General features: G+C 44.1%; 1 protein-coding gene across 3 annotated transcripts; it reads right to left on the bottom strand.

Moving 5' to 3' along the window:
- Positions 1-100: 100 nt before the first annotated feature.
- pde7a (phosphodiesterase 7A) lies at positions 101-17,553 on the bottom strand. Of its 3 annotated transcripts, XM_034229641.1 has the most exons (13): positions 16,227-17,553; positions 15,969-16,119; positions 7,772-7,832; positions 5,939-6,028; positions 5,078-5,241; positions 4,896-4,959; positions 4,326-4,522; positions 4,103-4,234; positions 3,922-4,013; positions 2,858-3,005; positions 2,638-2,734; positions 2,012-2,092; positions 101-1,830 (listed from the first exon to the last, which is right to left on the bottom strand). In XM_034229641.1, the coding sequence occupies exons 2-13, from the start codon at positions 16,104-16,106 to the stop codon at positions 1,592-1,594; spliced, it is 1,503 nt and encodes a 500-aa protein (XP_034085532.1). In that variant the 5' UTR covers positions 16,107-16,119; positions 16,227-17,553; the 3' UTR covers positions 101-1,591. The 3 variants fall into 3 exon arrangements, with proteins under 3 accessions (XP_034085532.1, XP_034085534.1, XP_034085533.1); XM_034229643.1 differs by having other exon boundaries at positions 5,939-6,025; positions 15,969-17,552; XM_034229642.1 differs by having other exon boundaries at positions 2,858-3,002; positions 15,969-17,547.
- Positions 17,554-19,292: the final 1,739 nt, after the last annotated feature.

The following is a 19,292-nucleotide window of genomic DNA, read 5'->3' as shown; positions in this document are numbered from 1 at the left end:
TCCATGGAATATAACAAAGTGTATCTCGAGCCGGTTTCTCAAACTTACCTTTAAACTTCAGTATTAGACATGTTGAAACAGCGTGAAACTTAAAGAAAACATTAGTCAACAACAGGTTTTATTATTCAAATCGTAACTGCAACAGGCATGTATCAAAAAGGTCAATACAGCAAAGCCTTTACAAAATCTGGCTCGACACCAAAGTCTTCCCAAAAATGGCTGTCGCAACAAATTGTAAACAGTTTTATCAACAGTCTTACAGCACTTACAGCAAAAATACAAATCAGCTAAAGTAAGAAAAGCACCTGTTATCTTTCGAAAAAACACAAACAACGATTTGTGCCACTATACAGAATCGGAGTAGACAAACCAAACACGAAGAAGTGGAATGTTCAAAGTCACTCGACCATTTTGTTTCGGTACAAAAAAGAAGGACAGCTGGAGTTGTTCCTCACAACAAAAAGGCAAAGGGATTGGACAGTGCATTCAAAAGACAAGCACACCATGCACTTGATGGAGCTGGTTTGGTCACTTAGCATAGTTTGTGCATAGTTATAAGGCATCGATCGAGCAGTCCTTTAGGTTGCATGTGGCTGAGAGAGACATTCTGCAAAGAGAGGGAGGGTCTCCTTCAGTAGATCCTCGCCAGGAACACAACCCTGCATCGTCCGCAGTCGCCTCCTCCCCCTCTCCTTCGTGATAAGAGACCCTGAGCGAGTTCCAGGTGAGATGCATGTGCAGTGAGTATCTGATTTCCAGTGTGGGGGTTGGGGACGCTCCCCCCGAGTTCAACCAGCACTGGAAGATACGTGGAGAAGGACTACAACACCTTCGCGGGTGGCTGCACATCCACCACCGTCTTTAATTCGGGAGTGCAAGGACACATGGTAGCACACAGGTGGAGTTACTTATGGCATCTGGTGTGGTTGAGTAAGGTTCTGCTCATGGCTTCAACAGTGGGATGACAGTTCAAACGAGTGGTTCTTCACATCTGTGCTTCGAAGGCAAACCGTGGAACCCACGTGATTCACTTCAAGGGAAAGTCACAACAAACAAGGAGATGCGTAAACAGTCTTCGTAGAGGCAGCAAAAGGACTGGGCTTGTCACATTTTTTTTTTTTTTTCAACATGAGGAAGAATCTTCAATACAAATGCATTGATATCAAGTCTTAGGAGGGTCTCATGTCAGAATACTCCAGTTGTCTCAGTCATTTCAGATAATTCTTCAAATCTTTGTTTTCAAATGGCACTTCAAAATACCAGAACAAAAAAAAAAGTCTTCTTCAGTTCTTCTACTGCTTTCCCCTAAAGGTTCACCAACAAACAAAGTGGTGTGTTCAGTCAGTAATGCCAAAAACTACAGTGGACAAATAAATAAAACAAAGCAAATAAAAGAAAAATACAGCAGTAGCCAAATGAGGTATCTATGTATTGCTCTATGCCAAAAAAGAGGAATTAAAAATTAAATAAATTAAATAAAAACAGTGGTTTATCAAGATGAGAGGCAAAAGCAACAAAACAAAAAGTTAGGATCAGGTGGAGCTGCAGGCCCCGGGGTCAGGGGTCGAGGTGAAGGGGCTCACGAGGAGTGTCAGGATTCTCTGCTTCCCTGAGGTATTTCTTTGGAGCTGCTTCCTCCGGTAGCGGCGCCGTCTTCTGGGTCGGTGCCGGGCGAGCTGGGCCCCTCCGCCACGGAGCTCTGTTCCCGCAGCAGGGCCCCCCAGCTGGCCTTGTTCAGCCTTATGTGGCCCATCATGGTGTGGGACAGCCGTGTGTCGGAGAAGCGGGTCCACTCTGCAAACAGCGGCTCCACCACATACGTCATGAAGCCTGGGAGGAGAGGGGAGGCAGACACAAATAAGGGTTTGAGATTAGATATGAGCTAGGAGAGAACACTGACTACAGTGGAAACTGCTTAAAAAAAGCTCGAGTCTTAATCATTCTTTACATTGCTGTTTTTTCCTTTCTTAGTTTACTTCGAATGCACACCATTAAAAACACCCCTTCTTACCGATTTGAATGTTGCCGACGGTGTTCATCTCTCTGTCACAAACTGGGCTTACTTCAAGTTTGTGCTTCTTCTCAATGTCTCCTAAAAGAATAACAAAAGAAGAATCAATATATGAGATGTGATACTGTATCTTCTACTATTATACACACATTTTGTTACAGAGAATAAAACACAAAATGAACAAATGATGGAGAAAAGAGCAAAAATGTATAATGAAAGGGGAATGTTTAGCACAGCTAGTGTTCCATAGCTGGCTAGTGAGTGTTAGGTATCTATCTAACAGGCTGGCTATTGAAAGTTACCATTTCAATCTGACAAGCTAACATAAACTATCTATCTATCAAACTAGTAAGTGAATGTTAGCTATGTACTAAACAAGCTAGCTAGAGAAAGTTAGCCATCTATCCAAGCTAACTAACATTCGCCATCTACTCGTTAGCTTGCTTAAGTGCTAGCTCGCAAATGTAAGCTATCTAACTCGCTATGGCCAAATTGGTGGCTCTCATAATTCAACTTAAACATATTATTTAACCCCCTATGGTTAAACTTGCAGTGCAGATCTGTGTCTTCTGTTGGCAGTTGTAGTTATTATAAAATCATTGTTATGCAGCAGAAGAGATGATTACCTTGCTGGAAGAACTCATCGGTCACTTTCTCACTCCACTGTTTGCTCAGCTCCCAGGGTCTGCAGGGGTTACAGATGTCCGCGCACTTCAGAGCCATCTGTATAGGGGGGATAAAGACAAATCAAGAGTTCAGTTTTGCTGAAGTGTGTGTGTGTGTGTGTGTGTGTGTGTGTGTGTGTGTGTGTGTGTGTGTGTGTGTTTGAGAGAGAAAGTAACTGGCCTGCAGGAGGAAGTGGCGGTGGCTGGCGTTGCTCACGCACAGGTTGTCCTGGTCCAGGTGCCTGCGAAACCTGCACAGGTAATCATTCTGTCGGCTGATGTCGGTGGCCAGGATCAGGGAGCCCAACTCCCTCTCCATGTTCAGACTGCTTGGAAAGAAAAGATGATCAGTGGTGGTGGTGTTAAGAAAGTCTTAAAGTCATGTGACCAGTCCTAGAGACGAAATTCTAAGAAATTCTCCCGTTATCTAAGAATCTTGGGTAAGATGAAAGTTATTCATAAAGCATCTCAGACCTTGAGTGAGCTGGAACACTGATAGGAGTAGGGAGGGACGTTCAAGAGGCTGAAGACTTTTACAAGCATTGTAGAAAGTGGTAGGAGATCTAATTACAAAGGAGATCCTATTACAAAATCTAAACGCTGAATTCTTAGTATTAAGAACAAGATATCTGTGTTTTCAACATTTTAAAGGCTACTCTACAAAAGTGGTTTTGAACAGAGAGGGCCCTTACATAAAACAGTCAGTTATTTCACCATGTCTATAGAATCAAACCTATGATTAAACCTATTCTTAAAGTCTTTATTTTATGGCCATTATATGGAACTTTTTCCTCATAATATCAACATTTGTATCTTGTAGTTTTGCCTTTCCTTGGGGATATCTTGTATTCTTTCGAAAATAGCCGTCCATAACATTATATCAAGAGATTTTTTATTTTGTTGTATTTTGCAACCATCAAAGCTTTTTTAAAGAACGCATCATAACGAGCACCAGGGTCAACCACAGCTCCTCACGGTAAAATGTTCTGTCCCTTCCTTGTTTAGAGTTGTTCTGAGAATCCTTCTTAAATCCCTCCTAAGCTAGGACTCATTGCTCGAAATGTTAAGAGCTCTCAGAGTATTCTCAGAATGTGTTCAGCTTGCCAAGTCTCATACAGCCCCACATTGTTGAGCACTGACTGTGGCATTGGATGGAATTCTCTCCATTACCCAATCAGTGAAGCCTTCTGAAATAACTTCAATTTTCTACCGTTGCACTTGACATGTCTTCAGTGTCAGACTGACCTGTCCTCGGCGGGCAGATGGGAAAAGAGCCCGGTCTCTCTGAGCAGGCCCACTGCTGATTTCCAGTGGTGGTTCTCCAGAACTGAGTTATTCTGCACATGAAGAAATAAATCATACAATGTAACTTCAGTACATCCATCGGGTCATTTCTGGCAGGTTAAAGACTGTTACGTGGTCGTACCCTATAGAGTGTAGCGAGATAGTGGTCAGTCTTGATGAGGAAAGGCTGGTTGACCCCCGGATGGTCCAGGTCATGTGTAGCGGCGGCGAGTAGTCCCAGCAGGATGTCACAGGAGGTCAGAGACTTGGCAAGCTGCATTAACAACAACATATCATGATGATCAATCAACAAAATACTCCTTTATTGAAACTACACATTGACTATACTCATTCTCGTGTCTCACAATGGGTTCCTGCATGAAGCAGTACATGGCCTGTGTGACGTCGGCAGCGTGGACAGCGTTGTGGTAGGGGTTGTCGCTGTGGTAGTCCTCCTGGACCATGACTAGGAACCTCCACAGTTTGAGCATGTCCAGCTGGAAGAGCTCCACCAGGCCGTACTGGTTCAGCAGGTGGAGGGTCAGGGTGATCAGGCTGTTCCCTAAAACAAGAGGAACAGAGTGAGCTTTCTGCTGGTTCGTGCATCTCTTTTGACCTTGTGATAAAAACTGTGAAAATCAGTGTAGTGATGAGATATGACATTTCTGTTTGTTTTAATTTGAGGAAGTTATTCTCTTCCCTAAAGCGGCAATGGAAAAATAACATCTTTTTCAAACTGACGGGATCTTAATTTCAATTTCACTGATTTGATTAGAGAATGAATCTTCATTGGGTGAATCCTCTGTCGGCCAGAATCCAACAGATGGCACCATTGGTGTACATGGAATCTAAGGTTGGTTAAATGCCCTCAGTGCTGCGTCACGGGACTTTTAAAAACATCTTCTGAATAGTATTTATGGTCATGTTTAACATACCGTTTGTCAACCTATCGAAGAGGAAAATGTCAAAATTCCAGGTCCCGACTTTTTCCAGCATGCACTGCGAAAGAGAGGAAAACAGAAGTGCAGAATTAGTGATGCGAAATGTCAACAAAATAAATAAGGTAGGTTTTATGTATTTTACTGTAGTATCATTATATATAATGTGTGTGTCATACTCTGGCCTGTCCAGTGTAGTCTTCATCCAGGATGTGGAGGGGGATCTGCTGGGGGATGCCCCGCAGCAGCCGGGAGGAGTGCAGGTACCTCTGGAAGCTGAGCAGTCTGTGGACCCTCCTCTCAGGCGAGGAGTCCGCTGACGTGGATCCAGAGCTCGGCCGTGCTGCAAACACACACACAAAAATATGTCAAATATCTAACAAGGCTTTATGTTCATTTCACAAGACCATTAGGCCCTGAGAATCATTCGGGTCACACAAACTTGGCGGGGATGTGACACCAACACGGCGATATGCAAACGGTGGCTGCTGACACAGCCGCCCACTCATAAGCCTTTCGTCTGGGATCACACAGCAGACATGCTTTGTCAGTGGACGGACACGGACACGGACACGGACACACACACACACACACACACACACACACACACACACACACACACACACACACACACACACACACACACACACACACACACACACACACACACACACACACACACACACACACACACACACACACACACACACACACACACACACACACACACACACACACACACACACACACACACACACACACACACACACACACACACGGTTGCGATCCAGAAACACGTCAGCATGAGGTAGGATTACTTTTGGGTCAGAATGTCAACACACACTGCTTCTCTGTTACTGCTTTCTAAAGACATTTTAAGAGGTTATTTAATCACTTCTGGACTCACAAAGCTCTGATAAAGAGCCTCCCACTTTGTTCTTTATCATCATGTAAAAATACAGCATGAGAGCAGTGCACAGACATCAGTGTAGCAGTGTTTGGGAATGTCTATGGCTAATAGGCAACTTCTTTGTACTCACTGTGAAGAGTTCTGAAGTCGATGCACAGGTAAGGATGGGAGCTTCTTCGTTCCGGTTCAAACCCAACCTGACTTCTCACTCTCACATCTCCTAGAAGAAATCAGCAATTATTTCCTCAAGATTCAAACAGTTTGGAAAGTAAATGTGTAAGATATGTTAGATCATATACAGTGATTGATCTTGTTTAAGCGCCACATGACTGGTGTACACTTTCCAGAGGGGCGGACATCAAACAGCTGAGCATGCAATGCCATGTCAGGACAGTCTGCTCTGCTATTAATACTCCGAGTCCCTGACGGGGATCTATAGCACACCTATGGCTGTTTTTATTAGTCAGGCAGTGGATCAGGCTCCGGGCTCAGACTGAAAAGACGGCGGGCCTGCTTTGAAACCGCAGTCAGGAGCAGTGAGAGTGCAGAGAGGTGACGGGATGCTGCTATGACACTGATGCAGTAAAAATGCTAGTGTGTCGTTCCAGGCAACACTCCAATGCGGCAAGAAGAATGTAAGGCAGTACACTCGTCAAGTTGCTCAACAGTGCAATGGGAGGTTTCCAGCATGGCACTAGAATTCAAATCAAAAGCAGTCACACACACACACACACCAACCACTGGTTACTTACTTGTAAACAGCTGTTTGAATACTACACAAGCTCCTATCAAAATACCAGAAACTAAGAATTACAATTCAAGGTTATCCGTGGCATGTCATGCGCAAAACATAAACCAAATACTATACCTCCTTGGCAGTGTGTGTGATCCCATGACTATACATCTGTCCCATTAATCTGTACATGCTAAGGTGTGTATTCTGAGTCACAGGGTCCATGTTTCTCCTGCGGTGCATTAGTGCTGGCGCCCCGGGGTGGATGTAGGTCATGTCATTATATCTGATGCGGCGAAAGCTCTGAGTCCTGCTATTTGAAAGCACATCAGCATTAACTTGGCAGACTGAACCCCGGGTCGAGGCAAACACCAGTCTGCATTAGCGAGCCTCTCCTTACACTAATATCAAATCTGCAGCTGCTTTACGGCGGTGACATATGAGACTGCCATCACACTTAACCAAGTGAAACGATTATCGGGCTAAAGCTCCTTCAGTGAGCTCTGTAAATGACTGTGATGAGACGCGCATAGCGGCAGTCGAGGATTTGTATGATCCATCGAGAGAGAAAACAAAGTATCACAACATTACGTGAAAGCTACAGAAAACAGGATTTGAACAGAGAAGCCCTAAACTGCCCCGGCTGCTCACTACCAGTCAAACACCGTCTGATTTATGAGTAAAGGTGGCCAAAGCAGCATGCGAGGGCACATCTGTGTAGAGTGGACTGATGTCAGGCTCTAATTGCACCATTATACTCAATAGTGTTATTGATCAGGAAGGAGAGACTGCTCCGGTTGCTTCCTGGATGAATTTGATTCCATCTGCCTGGCTGAACTATGAGCCCTCCGTCCTCTCATCCATTTTCTGAACTGCTTGGGGTTGCCGAGGGCAGCGAGCACGTGGCGCACGCACGCACAACAATCTGTACTCTTAACAAACCTGGGCAAACTTTAAAAAAGGCACTCAACACTGCAGACACACACAATGTAAACCTATTCTGATGGAGAGATTACTAAAAGGCCGGGGTTTTTGAGTGGACGGTGCACTCTAGTGTGTCCCCATCTCTTCATAATGTCTCCATCCCTCCCTCCATTTTCCATCTGGCTGCTTTTAAAGCCATTGTGGGTTAAGAAATGATCATGGAGAAGATAAGCCCGCTGATGTCTGGGAAGTGTGTGTATGCTGTAAATGGTTGCGTGTATGCACTGATAGAGGGGAAACACTTACCTAGCATGCGAATGTACAGTGCTGTCTGGTCGGAGCTGTCGTAGGAGATGGCCCCTCGTCTCTGAGCAAACAAGAAGGAACATCATAAACAGCTGTGCAAGGTTTGTAATGAATTATGTTTTAAAAAACAAGAAATACATCTTAAAATGGATGGGGGTGGTATCACAGCCACATCTTAGCACACACGACTCAAAATACAGGCAATTATTTTTAACATAAACACACGCTGATAAGTGGAGGGAGGTGCTGCGGTGTGTTTATGTGTGTGTATGTGCACAAACGGCAACACTGATAAATATGTTCCAGTGCCATATCACCAGCCTGATACGGCACTCACACCAGTGCTATCAGTCATGTGACACACACACACACACACACACACACACACACACACACACACACACACACACACACACACACACACACACACACACACACACACACACACACACACACACACACACACACACACACACACACACACACACACACACACACACACACACACACACACACACACACGTTTTCTGAGCCATTTTTACTTCCTTTTAAAAGTCTCTCACGAAAATGCACAAAGATTAAATTGTATATAATGACTTCCTTATCCAGCAGGTGAATGCAATTTGAATCGAGTTAGCTGGAACTAATAACGACACAGATGCAACACAATAACCCTTGAAAAATCAATAGCATTCACCAATGGCTATTACCCAATAATCTATTAAATCAAAAATAGCATGTTTCAGTTCACATTGTCGTCCTTGAAGGTTTAATATCACTACAACTCAACATTTCTGGGAACTGCATCACGAGAATACTTTTTTCTAAGAAGCGGCGACTTGTCTACCAAGTTAAGTGATCATAATGGTTTGCTCCATCATAGTTGATTTAATCTAGATTTTGACGTTACATTAGGTTGGCAACAATGTGCCGACAAAACACAAAGAACTGGCTGAATCTGAGGCCTTATGCATCATGAACAAGTAACATAATAAACCACTTAAACTACTTTGTAAATAGTGCCAGTGTCTTCCAAAATGGTTGTTTTTCTTAAATCAGGGAAGGCTTATCGAGTATGAGGATAGGAGATGTTCAGACAGCTGTGATTCTCTACCAGCTGGTCTTCTTGACCTTTATCTCGTAGCATTTGTGTGCTTCCAAAATATGGTCGCCGCCTCTTCTAGGCTACTTCAATGTATAAACTACAATGTAATTTTGTTATTGTGAATAACAGTGCTTCTGTTGACTTTAGAATGAAGTTGATAAGATGTGTGTTTTATCTTTGCCTGTGTCTACAACTCGGTGCCAACAGTTTCCCTCAGCAGCACTACAGTGGTAGTTGTAGCGGTACGGCTGTGGTAACTGAATATTTGCTCTGCCGACAAACAGCTGCTCCGGGCTACACCTTGGCTCACCTCTCCATGCACTCCACACTCCTCTCCCTCCCCCCCCCCATCAGGCCGACTCCCCTCTCCCTTCTGGGACTCCTCTGGTCTAGAGTTACCCATTCCACAGGGAGCCTGCTTGACTGGCCCTTCATGACAAACGCCAACTGGCCACAGCACAAACACAAATGTCCATGCTTGTGTACTCATTACTTCATATCCTTAGGATTACTCAGAATCTCCTTCACACACACCTGACACTGTCCATCCTGTGGGCTCATGACAGCCGCCAATCCAAAGCTAATATTTTACCGGCTAGCAAACAGCTTGACTCGGGGTGGGTTATCTCCGTGTTTACACACAGCACCAGTGGTTAAAGGGAATATTATAGATTGTGTGTGTATATATGCATGGGCTGTTGCGGTGTTTGTGTGTAGGGGGCTGGGTATCAGCTGTAACATGCGTGGGAACTGTGTAATACTGGCTCTAGGTCTGGGAATGGAAGAGTGACCAGCTCTGCCAACACTTGCCCAAACAAACCTTTTGGCCAGAGCTTTCTACAAACACAAACACACACACAGGGCCTGCCACCAGTTGGCACTTAAGTGGACGTTGGCATGTGCTCCTATGTGAGCTGGTAAGAAGGAGCTGGCCGTGCGAACACTTTGTCAATGTCACATTCCCACTGTGAACGGAGGGGAAAGTCGCGTTTTACCCTTGAAATGTGCAGCCCATAATACACACCCCTGCCACGCCTTGTATTGCCAACACACACAAAACCCATCACCCGTGGTCATGGTCCAAAATGAACTTGAGCCCCCTTGTGAGCTTTGTTTTTCTGTCATTCATGCTTCACAGCTGAGGGTGATGGGGAAATAAGGGAGAGACAGAGAGAAGCAGGATGTCAGAGGCATGACTTGAACTCACTGGCAGGAAATTCACATCAAAAGAGGTTATAAAACAATAATGTGATTGGTCTGATTTGCTGTCCTCCTTGACGCACACACATTTCAGTATTATGAAACATTAGGAATGTAATCCAGCAGAGTATAATCCCCTTTGTGAAATGCCACAATAGAATGACCAGCCTCTTAACAAGAATAGCCTGCAGGCCAGATATCTACTGGAAAGATTTAACTATGAAGGGCCTGCAGGTAGTGCTCGCTTCCGTCATTGAGCTGAAACAGTGGCTGACTGATAACTCCTTTGTCTGATAAGACATGTTGTGCATCTCCAGCCCATATCATGGGTTTCCATCATGGTTGCTCATGGGTGTGCAACACAGGTATGAAGAGGTCAGACAGGCTAGCTTGGTTCTTATGTCTTTGTTATGCAACTTGCTTTATGCTCTGACGTCTGTATAGAGACCCTTTAATACAAGGTTCTTGGTGTCCAGTGTCCTTTAGGGAAATTGACGCTTGGGAGACTTCTGCTGTGGCTTCAGTGCTGAGTTTGAGCTGACTTCCAGTTTGACCCACAGCCTCTGGCACCAAAAGAGGCCAATTCCTACCAATCTGTTGGACAAGGCATTTTTGGTTTTCACTTCAGGCTCATGTAAAGCTTGGGAGAAATTTGATCCACTGGGATATTAAGTAAAGTCTTCAATATTCTATCTCTAAAGAACCCTGCACAGTGATTACTTTTGCAACATTCATAAATACAACCTCTGTTAATCAGCCCGAACATCATATTTTGTAAAGGCATATGTACAGAATATCTAGTCCAAACAATGCACAGTTGTCGCTAACTAGCAAGTGCTAACACAAACCCTAGTGTCTACCACCTGGATTTGGAAATGTACTTGTGTGGTTGACGGTTTACCCGTTTGGTTACAGGCTACATTTTTTTCTATTTTCTTCCATAAATCTTCACAAAGTCAACTCCGTCATTGTTTTCTGGGAACATGCTCTGCGTGCCTTTAACGGAGCACCTGGAGTGGCAGCCAGGTTGTGTTTGCTCGCAGCACAAGCCAACTCCGTTTTGTTTAGAGTTTACTACTCGCATAACAGCCTGCTCATTGTGCTCCCTGCTATTCCACGTGAGCTCGTTTACATACGGCTCCGTTCCTTATCTGGGCTTAGACTGGTTGCCAGGGGGCCACAGCGTTTAGGTTTCTGAGGTCAGGAGGGCACACGGTGTCAAAATGTCGGACTGTGTGAGTAACGCCAGGTTTCAATGTTTGTTATCATCGGACTGAATGCTGACAACAAAGCAGACAGCCTAATGTATCGTGTGTTTGATTCAAAAGACACTGGTTACGAACTAAAAAGCGTTTTAATCTGAGCATTATGATTGAGCAGATATTGTAGTCTGATGCCCTCTGAATGGTATTTAACGGTTTAGTACACAGTGTCGCATTCCCACACTTCCTTGTTCCAAACAAAAAGGACATCAAACTGCCTTTATGATGTCATTGAGCTTTGAAATGAGGTTCCTGCTGAGGACAAGCCTTTTGCACTGTCAGTAAATGAGCTAAGGCCAAGCAAATGAGGAAGCTAGCAGTATTTCTATAAACTGACTTATCAGAAACAAAGCAGCGCACGCACACACACACACACACTCAAGATAAAAGCAGCGCAGTTTCATAAACTGAAAGCATCCTTCTGAGTTATGACCTCTTGCAGCGCTGTGCTGTGTGGGACGGCACATTCCAGTAACTGAGTGCTAGGCCATAAATGTGGACAGGTTTGGAGTGAGTGAGTATGTGTGCATTCGTGCACCAGCCATTGCATACACAAAAGCCCTAGATGGAGTCTACCTGTTGTAAGTGTTTTATGAGAACTCTCTCCACTCTGACACACTCCAGCTGCAGTGAGTTTCTGAGAGGGGGAGGGGGGGGGGTGTATTGGCCCGATGCCTCAGCCAGAGAATGACGGAGCAGTGTTGTCGCTAAAGAACAAAGCAGCGTGCTTGTCGGGCTGTAATATATGTGCAACCGATGCCGTTTTCTTTTACTGGAAGGTGTGTTGAAATGATTTAAGCCTTCTTCAGCAGACAGCTTTAAAAGGGGGCCTTGTATAAGTGTGCTTTTAGCGGTGCTCGATGACACAAGTGGAGTTGAGGAGTGGGGGAGGAGGTAGATTTGCTTCATATTCTCACAGGCCGTCTACCCGGCACAGGAATTTCATTCATCTAAAACATCATCCCCAGGCTCTAATTGCTTCTCTGGGCCAGCGTACTGCTCCCCCCGTGCAACTCTTAACCTTCTGAGGAGAGTAAACAAAACCCAAGTCGACAACCGGTGCGTCTGCGGACAACTATTTGGTGTTTAAATCTAGCAACAGGGCTATATAAATTCCTACATCCTGTATGTGCTCATCTCAAATGTCTATAGGACTACAGTTAACATGATTCATATTCAGCAGGCGCAGTTGGCCCCCCTGACATTGTGTCCGTTGGTGTGTTGATGTACGGAGCCACAATCTCACGGCCGATTGCACTCAACACTGAAGCACAAAAACAGAATGGTCACGTGATAAGAGGGGCCCCCTTACCAAGAGACAGAGAACCGAGGAGTGTGTATGTATAAACGAAGACAGGATGTGAGGTACTGCTCCGGTTTATTTACTAAATAATACACATCCTCGCTCGGTAAACTGTACCGGCTCGTTTGCGCACATTTCGCGGAAAGGCAAACTCTGGCGGGGAGAGGGTTAACGTTTTTGTGAAAGGTTGTGTAACACCAGGCTCAGTGTCTGAACGGCTCCTTCAGCATTCTTACCACATCCTGAAACTACGTCAATCCGATGGCAATGTGCAGAAAATAAAAAGCTTATCGGTTCAGTTCAAATCAACAAAGTAACTCCCTCAGAAAGAAGCACTGTGGTGTATTCTCTTATCATGTCGTGCACAGAAACATCCATAGTGATGAAACAAGCGGCGATATCTCCCATTCTTACACACAGGCCTACCCTCATCTCCTGCCCCCAAACGTCGGAGTTGATCTGGGGTCAGTGGCCAACATACTCATGAGGATATCTGTGACTGTGATATGATTTACTGAGCTGAACGCAGATCAGTGTTTCAGGTCCAAGTCGTATGATCATCTCACACATTGCGCCCGCTCGGGCCTCATCAATACCGCTATCGATTCTTGTATCTCTTTTTGGGGGAAATGCCAATAATACAGCCTCATCAACACCATGCAACTGTGTGTGAATGTGTTACACATCATGACAGACAGCCGTCGGGTCTTACTGCTGCCATGTGTAACGTCTCGTGAATGTGTGTAGTAAGGCCAAACTAACTTAATGTGCCGTAAGTGTTTAGACGGGAACCACATGACTTTGTTTACTCCTTGTCTCGTATTACTGCTCCTTTCATTCTGCACCAATCTAATCTCAGACTGTGTTTAGCCTTCACTCCAGAGAAGCCAGCAGAGTGGACCAGCATCTTCCAACTCAATTTTAGGAATGAATCAACAAGCAGCCAACATGCATTGCAATACAAACAATAGAGGCATTGTTCTAGATCAAATGAGCCCATCTGTTTTAATGTTGTCGCCGTTTTCAACGCCTCTTCGGCAGCATATTTACACCCCATCATAAACATTCCAGGACCACAGAGTGACATATTCTTCTGAGACCCTGTCGCGTCTTCAACCCTACTCTTTTGCCTCTGTTTACAAGAGGAAATGTCTTCATCTGCGAGGGAAGGGGAGGGGGCAGAAGAGAAAGAAAGAACGAGAGGGAGGGAGTTTGTGAGTGAGCAGAACAAGAGAAAGAAAAGAGACTGAGACTCCGGCCATCTGTGAGTCTGGCAGCGAGCCAAACCACTGCCCACAGAGCCCGGGCACTAACTGCCTTTCTCTGCAATGGTAGTCCAGAACTGCTTCCACAAACAACAGGCCTGTGGAACCACACACAAAAACACAGCAGCCACCGAGGACAAATGCACCCTTATGGTCAGGAATAGGGCCCGAAACACAATATTTGTAGTAGTGTAATTGCTGTGACAAAGGCCGAGTGACACTGTGTGTATACATGTCCACCCAGTTCTGCCACTGTGTAGGGAAGAAAAAAGGCAAATGTCCATGTCAGCAGGTCTTTATGTTGAATCCCTCGCTGGGCCTTCTTGCTTTGCATAACAGTGTTGGTAAACCTTGTGCGATTTAAATATTCTTCCACAAAAATGACATTAGGGTTTCACTGGAAACACATTTCACACTACAAAGTGTGCTGATTTTCCTCCTTCTTTCACAACACAGGGGCATTATAACAGTACAAACCACAATAACTAAATGAACTCTGGCTCACTTGAGAAAAAACAACTGGTGAACTGACCTAAAGACACAATAGCTTTACAGCAGACGATAAGCATACAGCATTATGCCCAGATGGGTTTGCTCCTGATGTCTAGGCCCTCTCAAGGGACCCCTTGTTTGGGGCTGTGGTCTTAGAAGCAAGGTCCAAGAACCACAAAGACAAAAGGCAGCTTCAGGCCTTAGGATTAGTCTTAGTTTCATAAAAGTAGCACACAACGGGACATTGTTCATTTGAGACGTGTTCCAACTGACTGGAAATACTTTCTTTGGTTTTAGGCTAACGGTGGTACCTAGGTAGAGCGTGCAGGCCTTATTGTAATTTGGTCATAAACAACTGAGTGCAGGAACAGAAAGGTCTTCTCCAGCTAGCTTATCCACTATTCTTATAACATCTATCAAAAGCACCAATAACCCAGCGGACAAAAGGACCAGTGAGGACGAGCAACACTGAGGGCCTCAGGCTATGCATTAGTCTTTGATGCAGCGGCCAGTGATGGTGTGGTGGTAGGTTCAAAGCGGACACACATGGGTGGTTATGTGGAGCAGCCTGTCACACAAAGCACTAATGGATGATCCATTGTAGAGTACGCTCACACGGTCAAACACAGTGACTTAATGCTTAGTTAATGTGTCGGGGGATGCCATGCAACGCTGTGGGAGTTACTGTCCATGACCAACTAGCAGGACGTGACCCAGAGAGAGGAGTATAACCCCGGCTGCTGTTGTGCAAATCTACTGAAGCAATAGTAAGGGGGTTTTAGTGTTTTAAAACTGTGACGCAGAGGAGGAACTGATGTATGACTTGATGTGCAACCATCTGAGCTGAGGTTACAGGAACATTTGTGTTACAGTCAGTTAGGGAAGTGTACTACACAAAGGCCTAATGCATAGTAGATAATCTCCGATATGCAGTGACTCAATGTTTGGCTTAAATACGTTGGAGATACAAAGTAATGTGTCAAGTTTTTCTATCAGAGACAAAAGAGTCAAACAAAATGTGACGCCACAACATGATGACTGTTGTTGTGGCCTACCTTTTCCTTTCATTCACCACAGCTGAAATATAGAGGCAGGCTTACAAGAGGCACATTTCCAAGAGTTCAGGACTCTGAGAAAGCAGGAAGCTCAAGTATGACTCAATGATAAAGGTTTCTTCTGTCAATGTGTCACGGGATGTTGCATAAATAACAATGTGGCACGTTCCTCCTGACAATACACAGAGTCACAAAAGTAAACTGCTTTTACTCTGGCAGTACACTGACATTGATGGCTAAAGTGAGAGGGCCTTTATCTGTGGGTAACATGCACACATGCAAAGTGGTCTTAGGTTGTATTTTGGGTCTGAGAGATAAGAAAATGTTGTGTGTGCAAGTGAGTGCTCATTGTGTGTGTTCGGGCCTAGATATCCAACAACCACCTGCAAGATTCCTGTGGATTATTCATATATTTGTTTAGAAGAAGGTGCTGGTTGTAAGGCCTGTGTGATTCACATATCTCAACCCACTGTGACAAAATGATAAATAAAGAGATTTTAAAAAGGTCTTTTTACCTGTGACAGCTGTCTTGGATCAGGAGCCCCGAAGAGGGAAGAGCTGGAGCTGAAACTAATGGCTCCCCTCCGGCTGAGGACATGCTTGGGAACCGGCCTGTCTAGAGGCAAAACCGGCAGCTGATAACATACTTCCATTGAATAGTCAGGGCTGGATCCGGATCAAAAGTATTTAAAAAAAAAAAAAGAGAAATCTAAAATGTAATCAACAATTGTTAACAAATGCAGAATACTGGTGAATTAGAAAATCTCCCAAACCAAAAACAATCTTCAATATTGTGGAAAGGATCTGCTGTCGAGCTGCAAAGTAATTCTGTTCATTATGAGCGACTCAAAACTTGTCCAGATCGCCTTCATTGATGCTGCGTCTTATCTACTGCCACCTTTTTTACCTCCTTTGGTGTCATTCTGTAGGCAAAAAAAAGATATCATGCTGCTGTTGCATTTGCTCCTTTCCTTCTCATTTTACTCAAATCCGGGCCCACGGACGACGAGACCTTCTTGCCATTTTCTGGGTCTTTATGAAAACGCTTCCTCATTTTCAAAGCAGAAGAAAAAACTCATTTGCGTTTCGTTGCGTTCGCGGATCCGCATATCACATATCCCGAAATGAAAACAAAAGGCACGACCACTTCCACACACAAAAAATCAACACAACATATTGTATATTGCTACACCGGCGGATGAGGTGAGGCAGATCCGGGATGTGAGCCCCTGGTTTCAGTCGTCGCCGGGAGGTTCTTCGCTCATTCAGACTTACACCGGAGCCGAAATATAATCAACATGTAGGGCTTTTCCCTCTTTCTTCTGCATGATGAAGGAGCAGCAATTCACCGCTTGTAAAGCACAAAGTGTCTGTCTCAGAGAGGGGAACCCCGACGGTAATCTCACTCGCTGCGATTCCGGTTGCTTCAAAAGGAGACGTAATGGCACGTAAAACAAAACTACGAAACAAAAGTCGACAAATTAACAACCTAAAGTGTGTTTATTCCCCTAGAACTACCTACCTATCGTCCTAAACATTACCCTACTGTATGGTTTTAAAGCACACACCACCTGCCAGAGATGGTGCTGTTGGAGCGAGCAAAAGACGCCCTTGTCTGAAATGAACCAATAGTGGCAATGCTGGTTTTATAAACTCAACGCTGATTGGATAGAAGCGCGTAGGATGTATGAGCCGAATGACGCAATTGGTTATGAAGCCAGGGCGATCCCAAGCCCTATATGAGCAGTCGTTTGCAAACGGCGTGGACTTTCTCAAGGGTATTCCTCCACAACGGGGCTTGCCCTGCAGCGGTCCACATCATTGCCTGTGATTACCTTCCTCTCATGACTCATACTACTTGGGAGCTGAGAGTCACAGAGAGTTTGAAATACAGCCTAGAAAAAAAATAGCAAAAAGGTTGCAGCTCTGTCAGGCTAAGGCAATTTGATCCATATGACTGTTTGTGGTGACTCAAAACATATGCTGATTGCATTGTAGAGTGACTCATTTTACTGTCTAGGTCTGTCTGTCGCACCAAATGTGACAAGATAATGACCATTGATTTTTTTTGTTGCATGATAAGGTTTCTTCATGAATCAATTCCCCAAGAAGAACAGAGCAGTAGAAAATGAATGTTTTCACTGGAGGTTTCTGTGCCATGCCCATGTGCTGGGGGGGACAATGGACGTGCCATGGCAACGGACAGGCCCAGTGCCAATGGAGGCATAATCCCCCTCCCCATTTCCACGGGTCTGAATGCAGTTCCCCACAATCATACCCCCCACAAAGAGGTCCTGCATGCATCTCTTCCAGGCAACACTGCAAAACACAGAAACAAATGTGTCACAGACAGTAGCAGGGGTGTAAAGATATTAGAATAAACAACGTATGTAGAGGTAACCATGTGCATTGACTTACATTTGATCTAAAATGAGGTACTCGTGTTTTAAACTACTAAACAAAACTAGAAAATCAACTGTTTTGAACGATTGTAAGCAGAATCCCAATACTAAAGCCGTTCAATTGTATGTTTACTGCTACTTTATTTTTATCATAAATTTATTTCATTTGTATTCTTATTATCCCTGTGTTTCTGTCTTATACTGAGTATACTGAGTTTCCTAACAGGGGTCGATAAAGGTCCATCTTGTCTTATCTGGACTGATGGTAAAAAACGACCTTTCACATCTAGATTTTTGAAAGTATTTTGCTACAAATAAAGCAAGAAGGTCAAACACACAAAGGCAGTTGAGTTTTTGCAACCTGTTGTTGCCACACAACTCTGAAACTGCGTCAATGGCCCATCACGTGTGTGTGCACTGGACTGCACATATTTTACACTCCTCTCACTGCACATTGGGGAGGCATTTTTGTTCATTAATTTCTTCCACAGACATTTATATTGCCACATTCACACATACACGGAAACTAGCACACATCTTTGAAGCATGGCAGCTGTGTTTAACTACTCTAGAGTCAGCCTCTGGAGCTTTGGTTACGGGTGAGCTGCATACTTGCTGATTCCCCTGGAGGTCGCAGGTACTATCTGAAGCCCCGATCCCCTGACTGCACTTTAGCTGAGCTCTCTGGAGAGAGAGTGGAATCCGCTGAGGTGTCCCTAATTGATTTACCTGTTACCCTCTGATGACACTGTTGGTATACAAGAGTCATTATCTATCACTCAAATTCCCATCCTACATCTATTATGCTTTTTTGACATACATATTCTTTGTGCATCTGTAAAGAAACCACACATGAGATTTACAATTGTATAGTTGATCTGACATCATATGCTCTTAATTTTTTTCATGACTAATTCGTTAAATGTTTAAGTTGATGCTATTATTATCAGGTTAAATTAGAAGAAATAAACAGCATTTTTATACTGTAGCATACTTTTCTATTAGATTACTAACGCATAAGAATGTATTGTGTGTATTTAGAGCCACCTGGTGGTGAACAATAGCAACTGCATGGACAGTGTGCTTGTAGAGTCAAAAATGAATTAAAGTAATATTTAGGTTAAATAAAGTATATCTTAATAATATTTGAAAATATATGGGTTGCTAGTTTGTAATCAGAAGGTATTAATTGTGGAGCGGAACTGATTTTAGGTTTATATTTTCCAATATTAGACTAATGCCTGCCAAATAAAAAACGAAATGCTGCAAACCTGACACCTTCTACTAACACTTACAGTTTGCATTTCCAGACTTGGAAAAGTACAATGTGAAAACGCATGTAGTGCTAGTATAAAATAATAAGTCCTGACGTGCTAAACAAAATGAGTCCCAGATTTCATGAAAGTGTGAAAACTTGATTTGTTATTCATGTGTTAC

The sequence above is a fragment of the Gymnodraco acuticeps genome, unplaced genomic scaffold (genome assembly GCF_902827175.1).
Source record: "Gymnodraco acuticeps unplaced genomic scaffold, fGymAcu1.1, whole genome shotgun sequence".
Classification (NCBI taxonomy): Eukaryota; Metazoa; Chordata; class Actinopteri; order Perciformes; family Bathydraconidae; genus Gymnodraco; species Gymnodraco acuticeps.
Note: the sequence above shows the minus strand (reverse complement) of the source record. Positions and strands in the feature narration are given on the sequence as shown.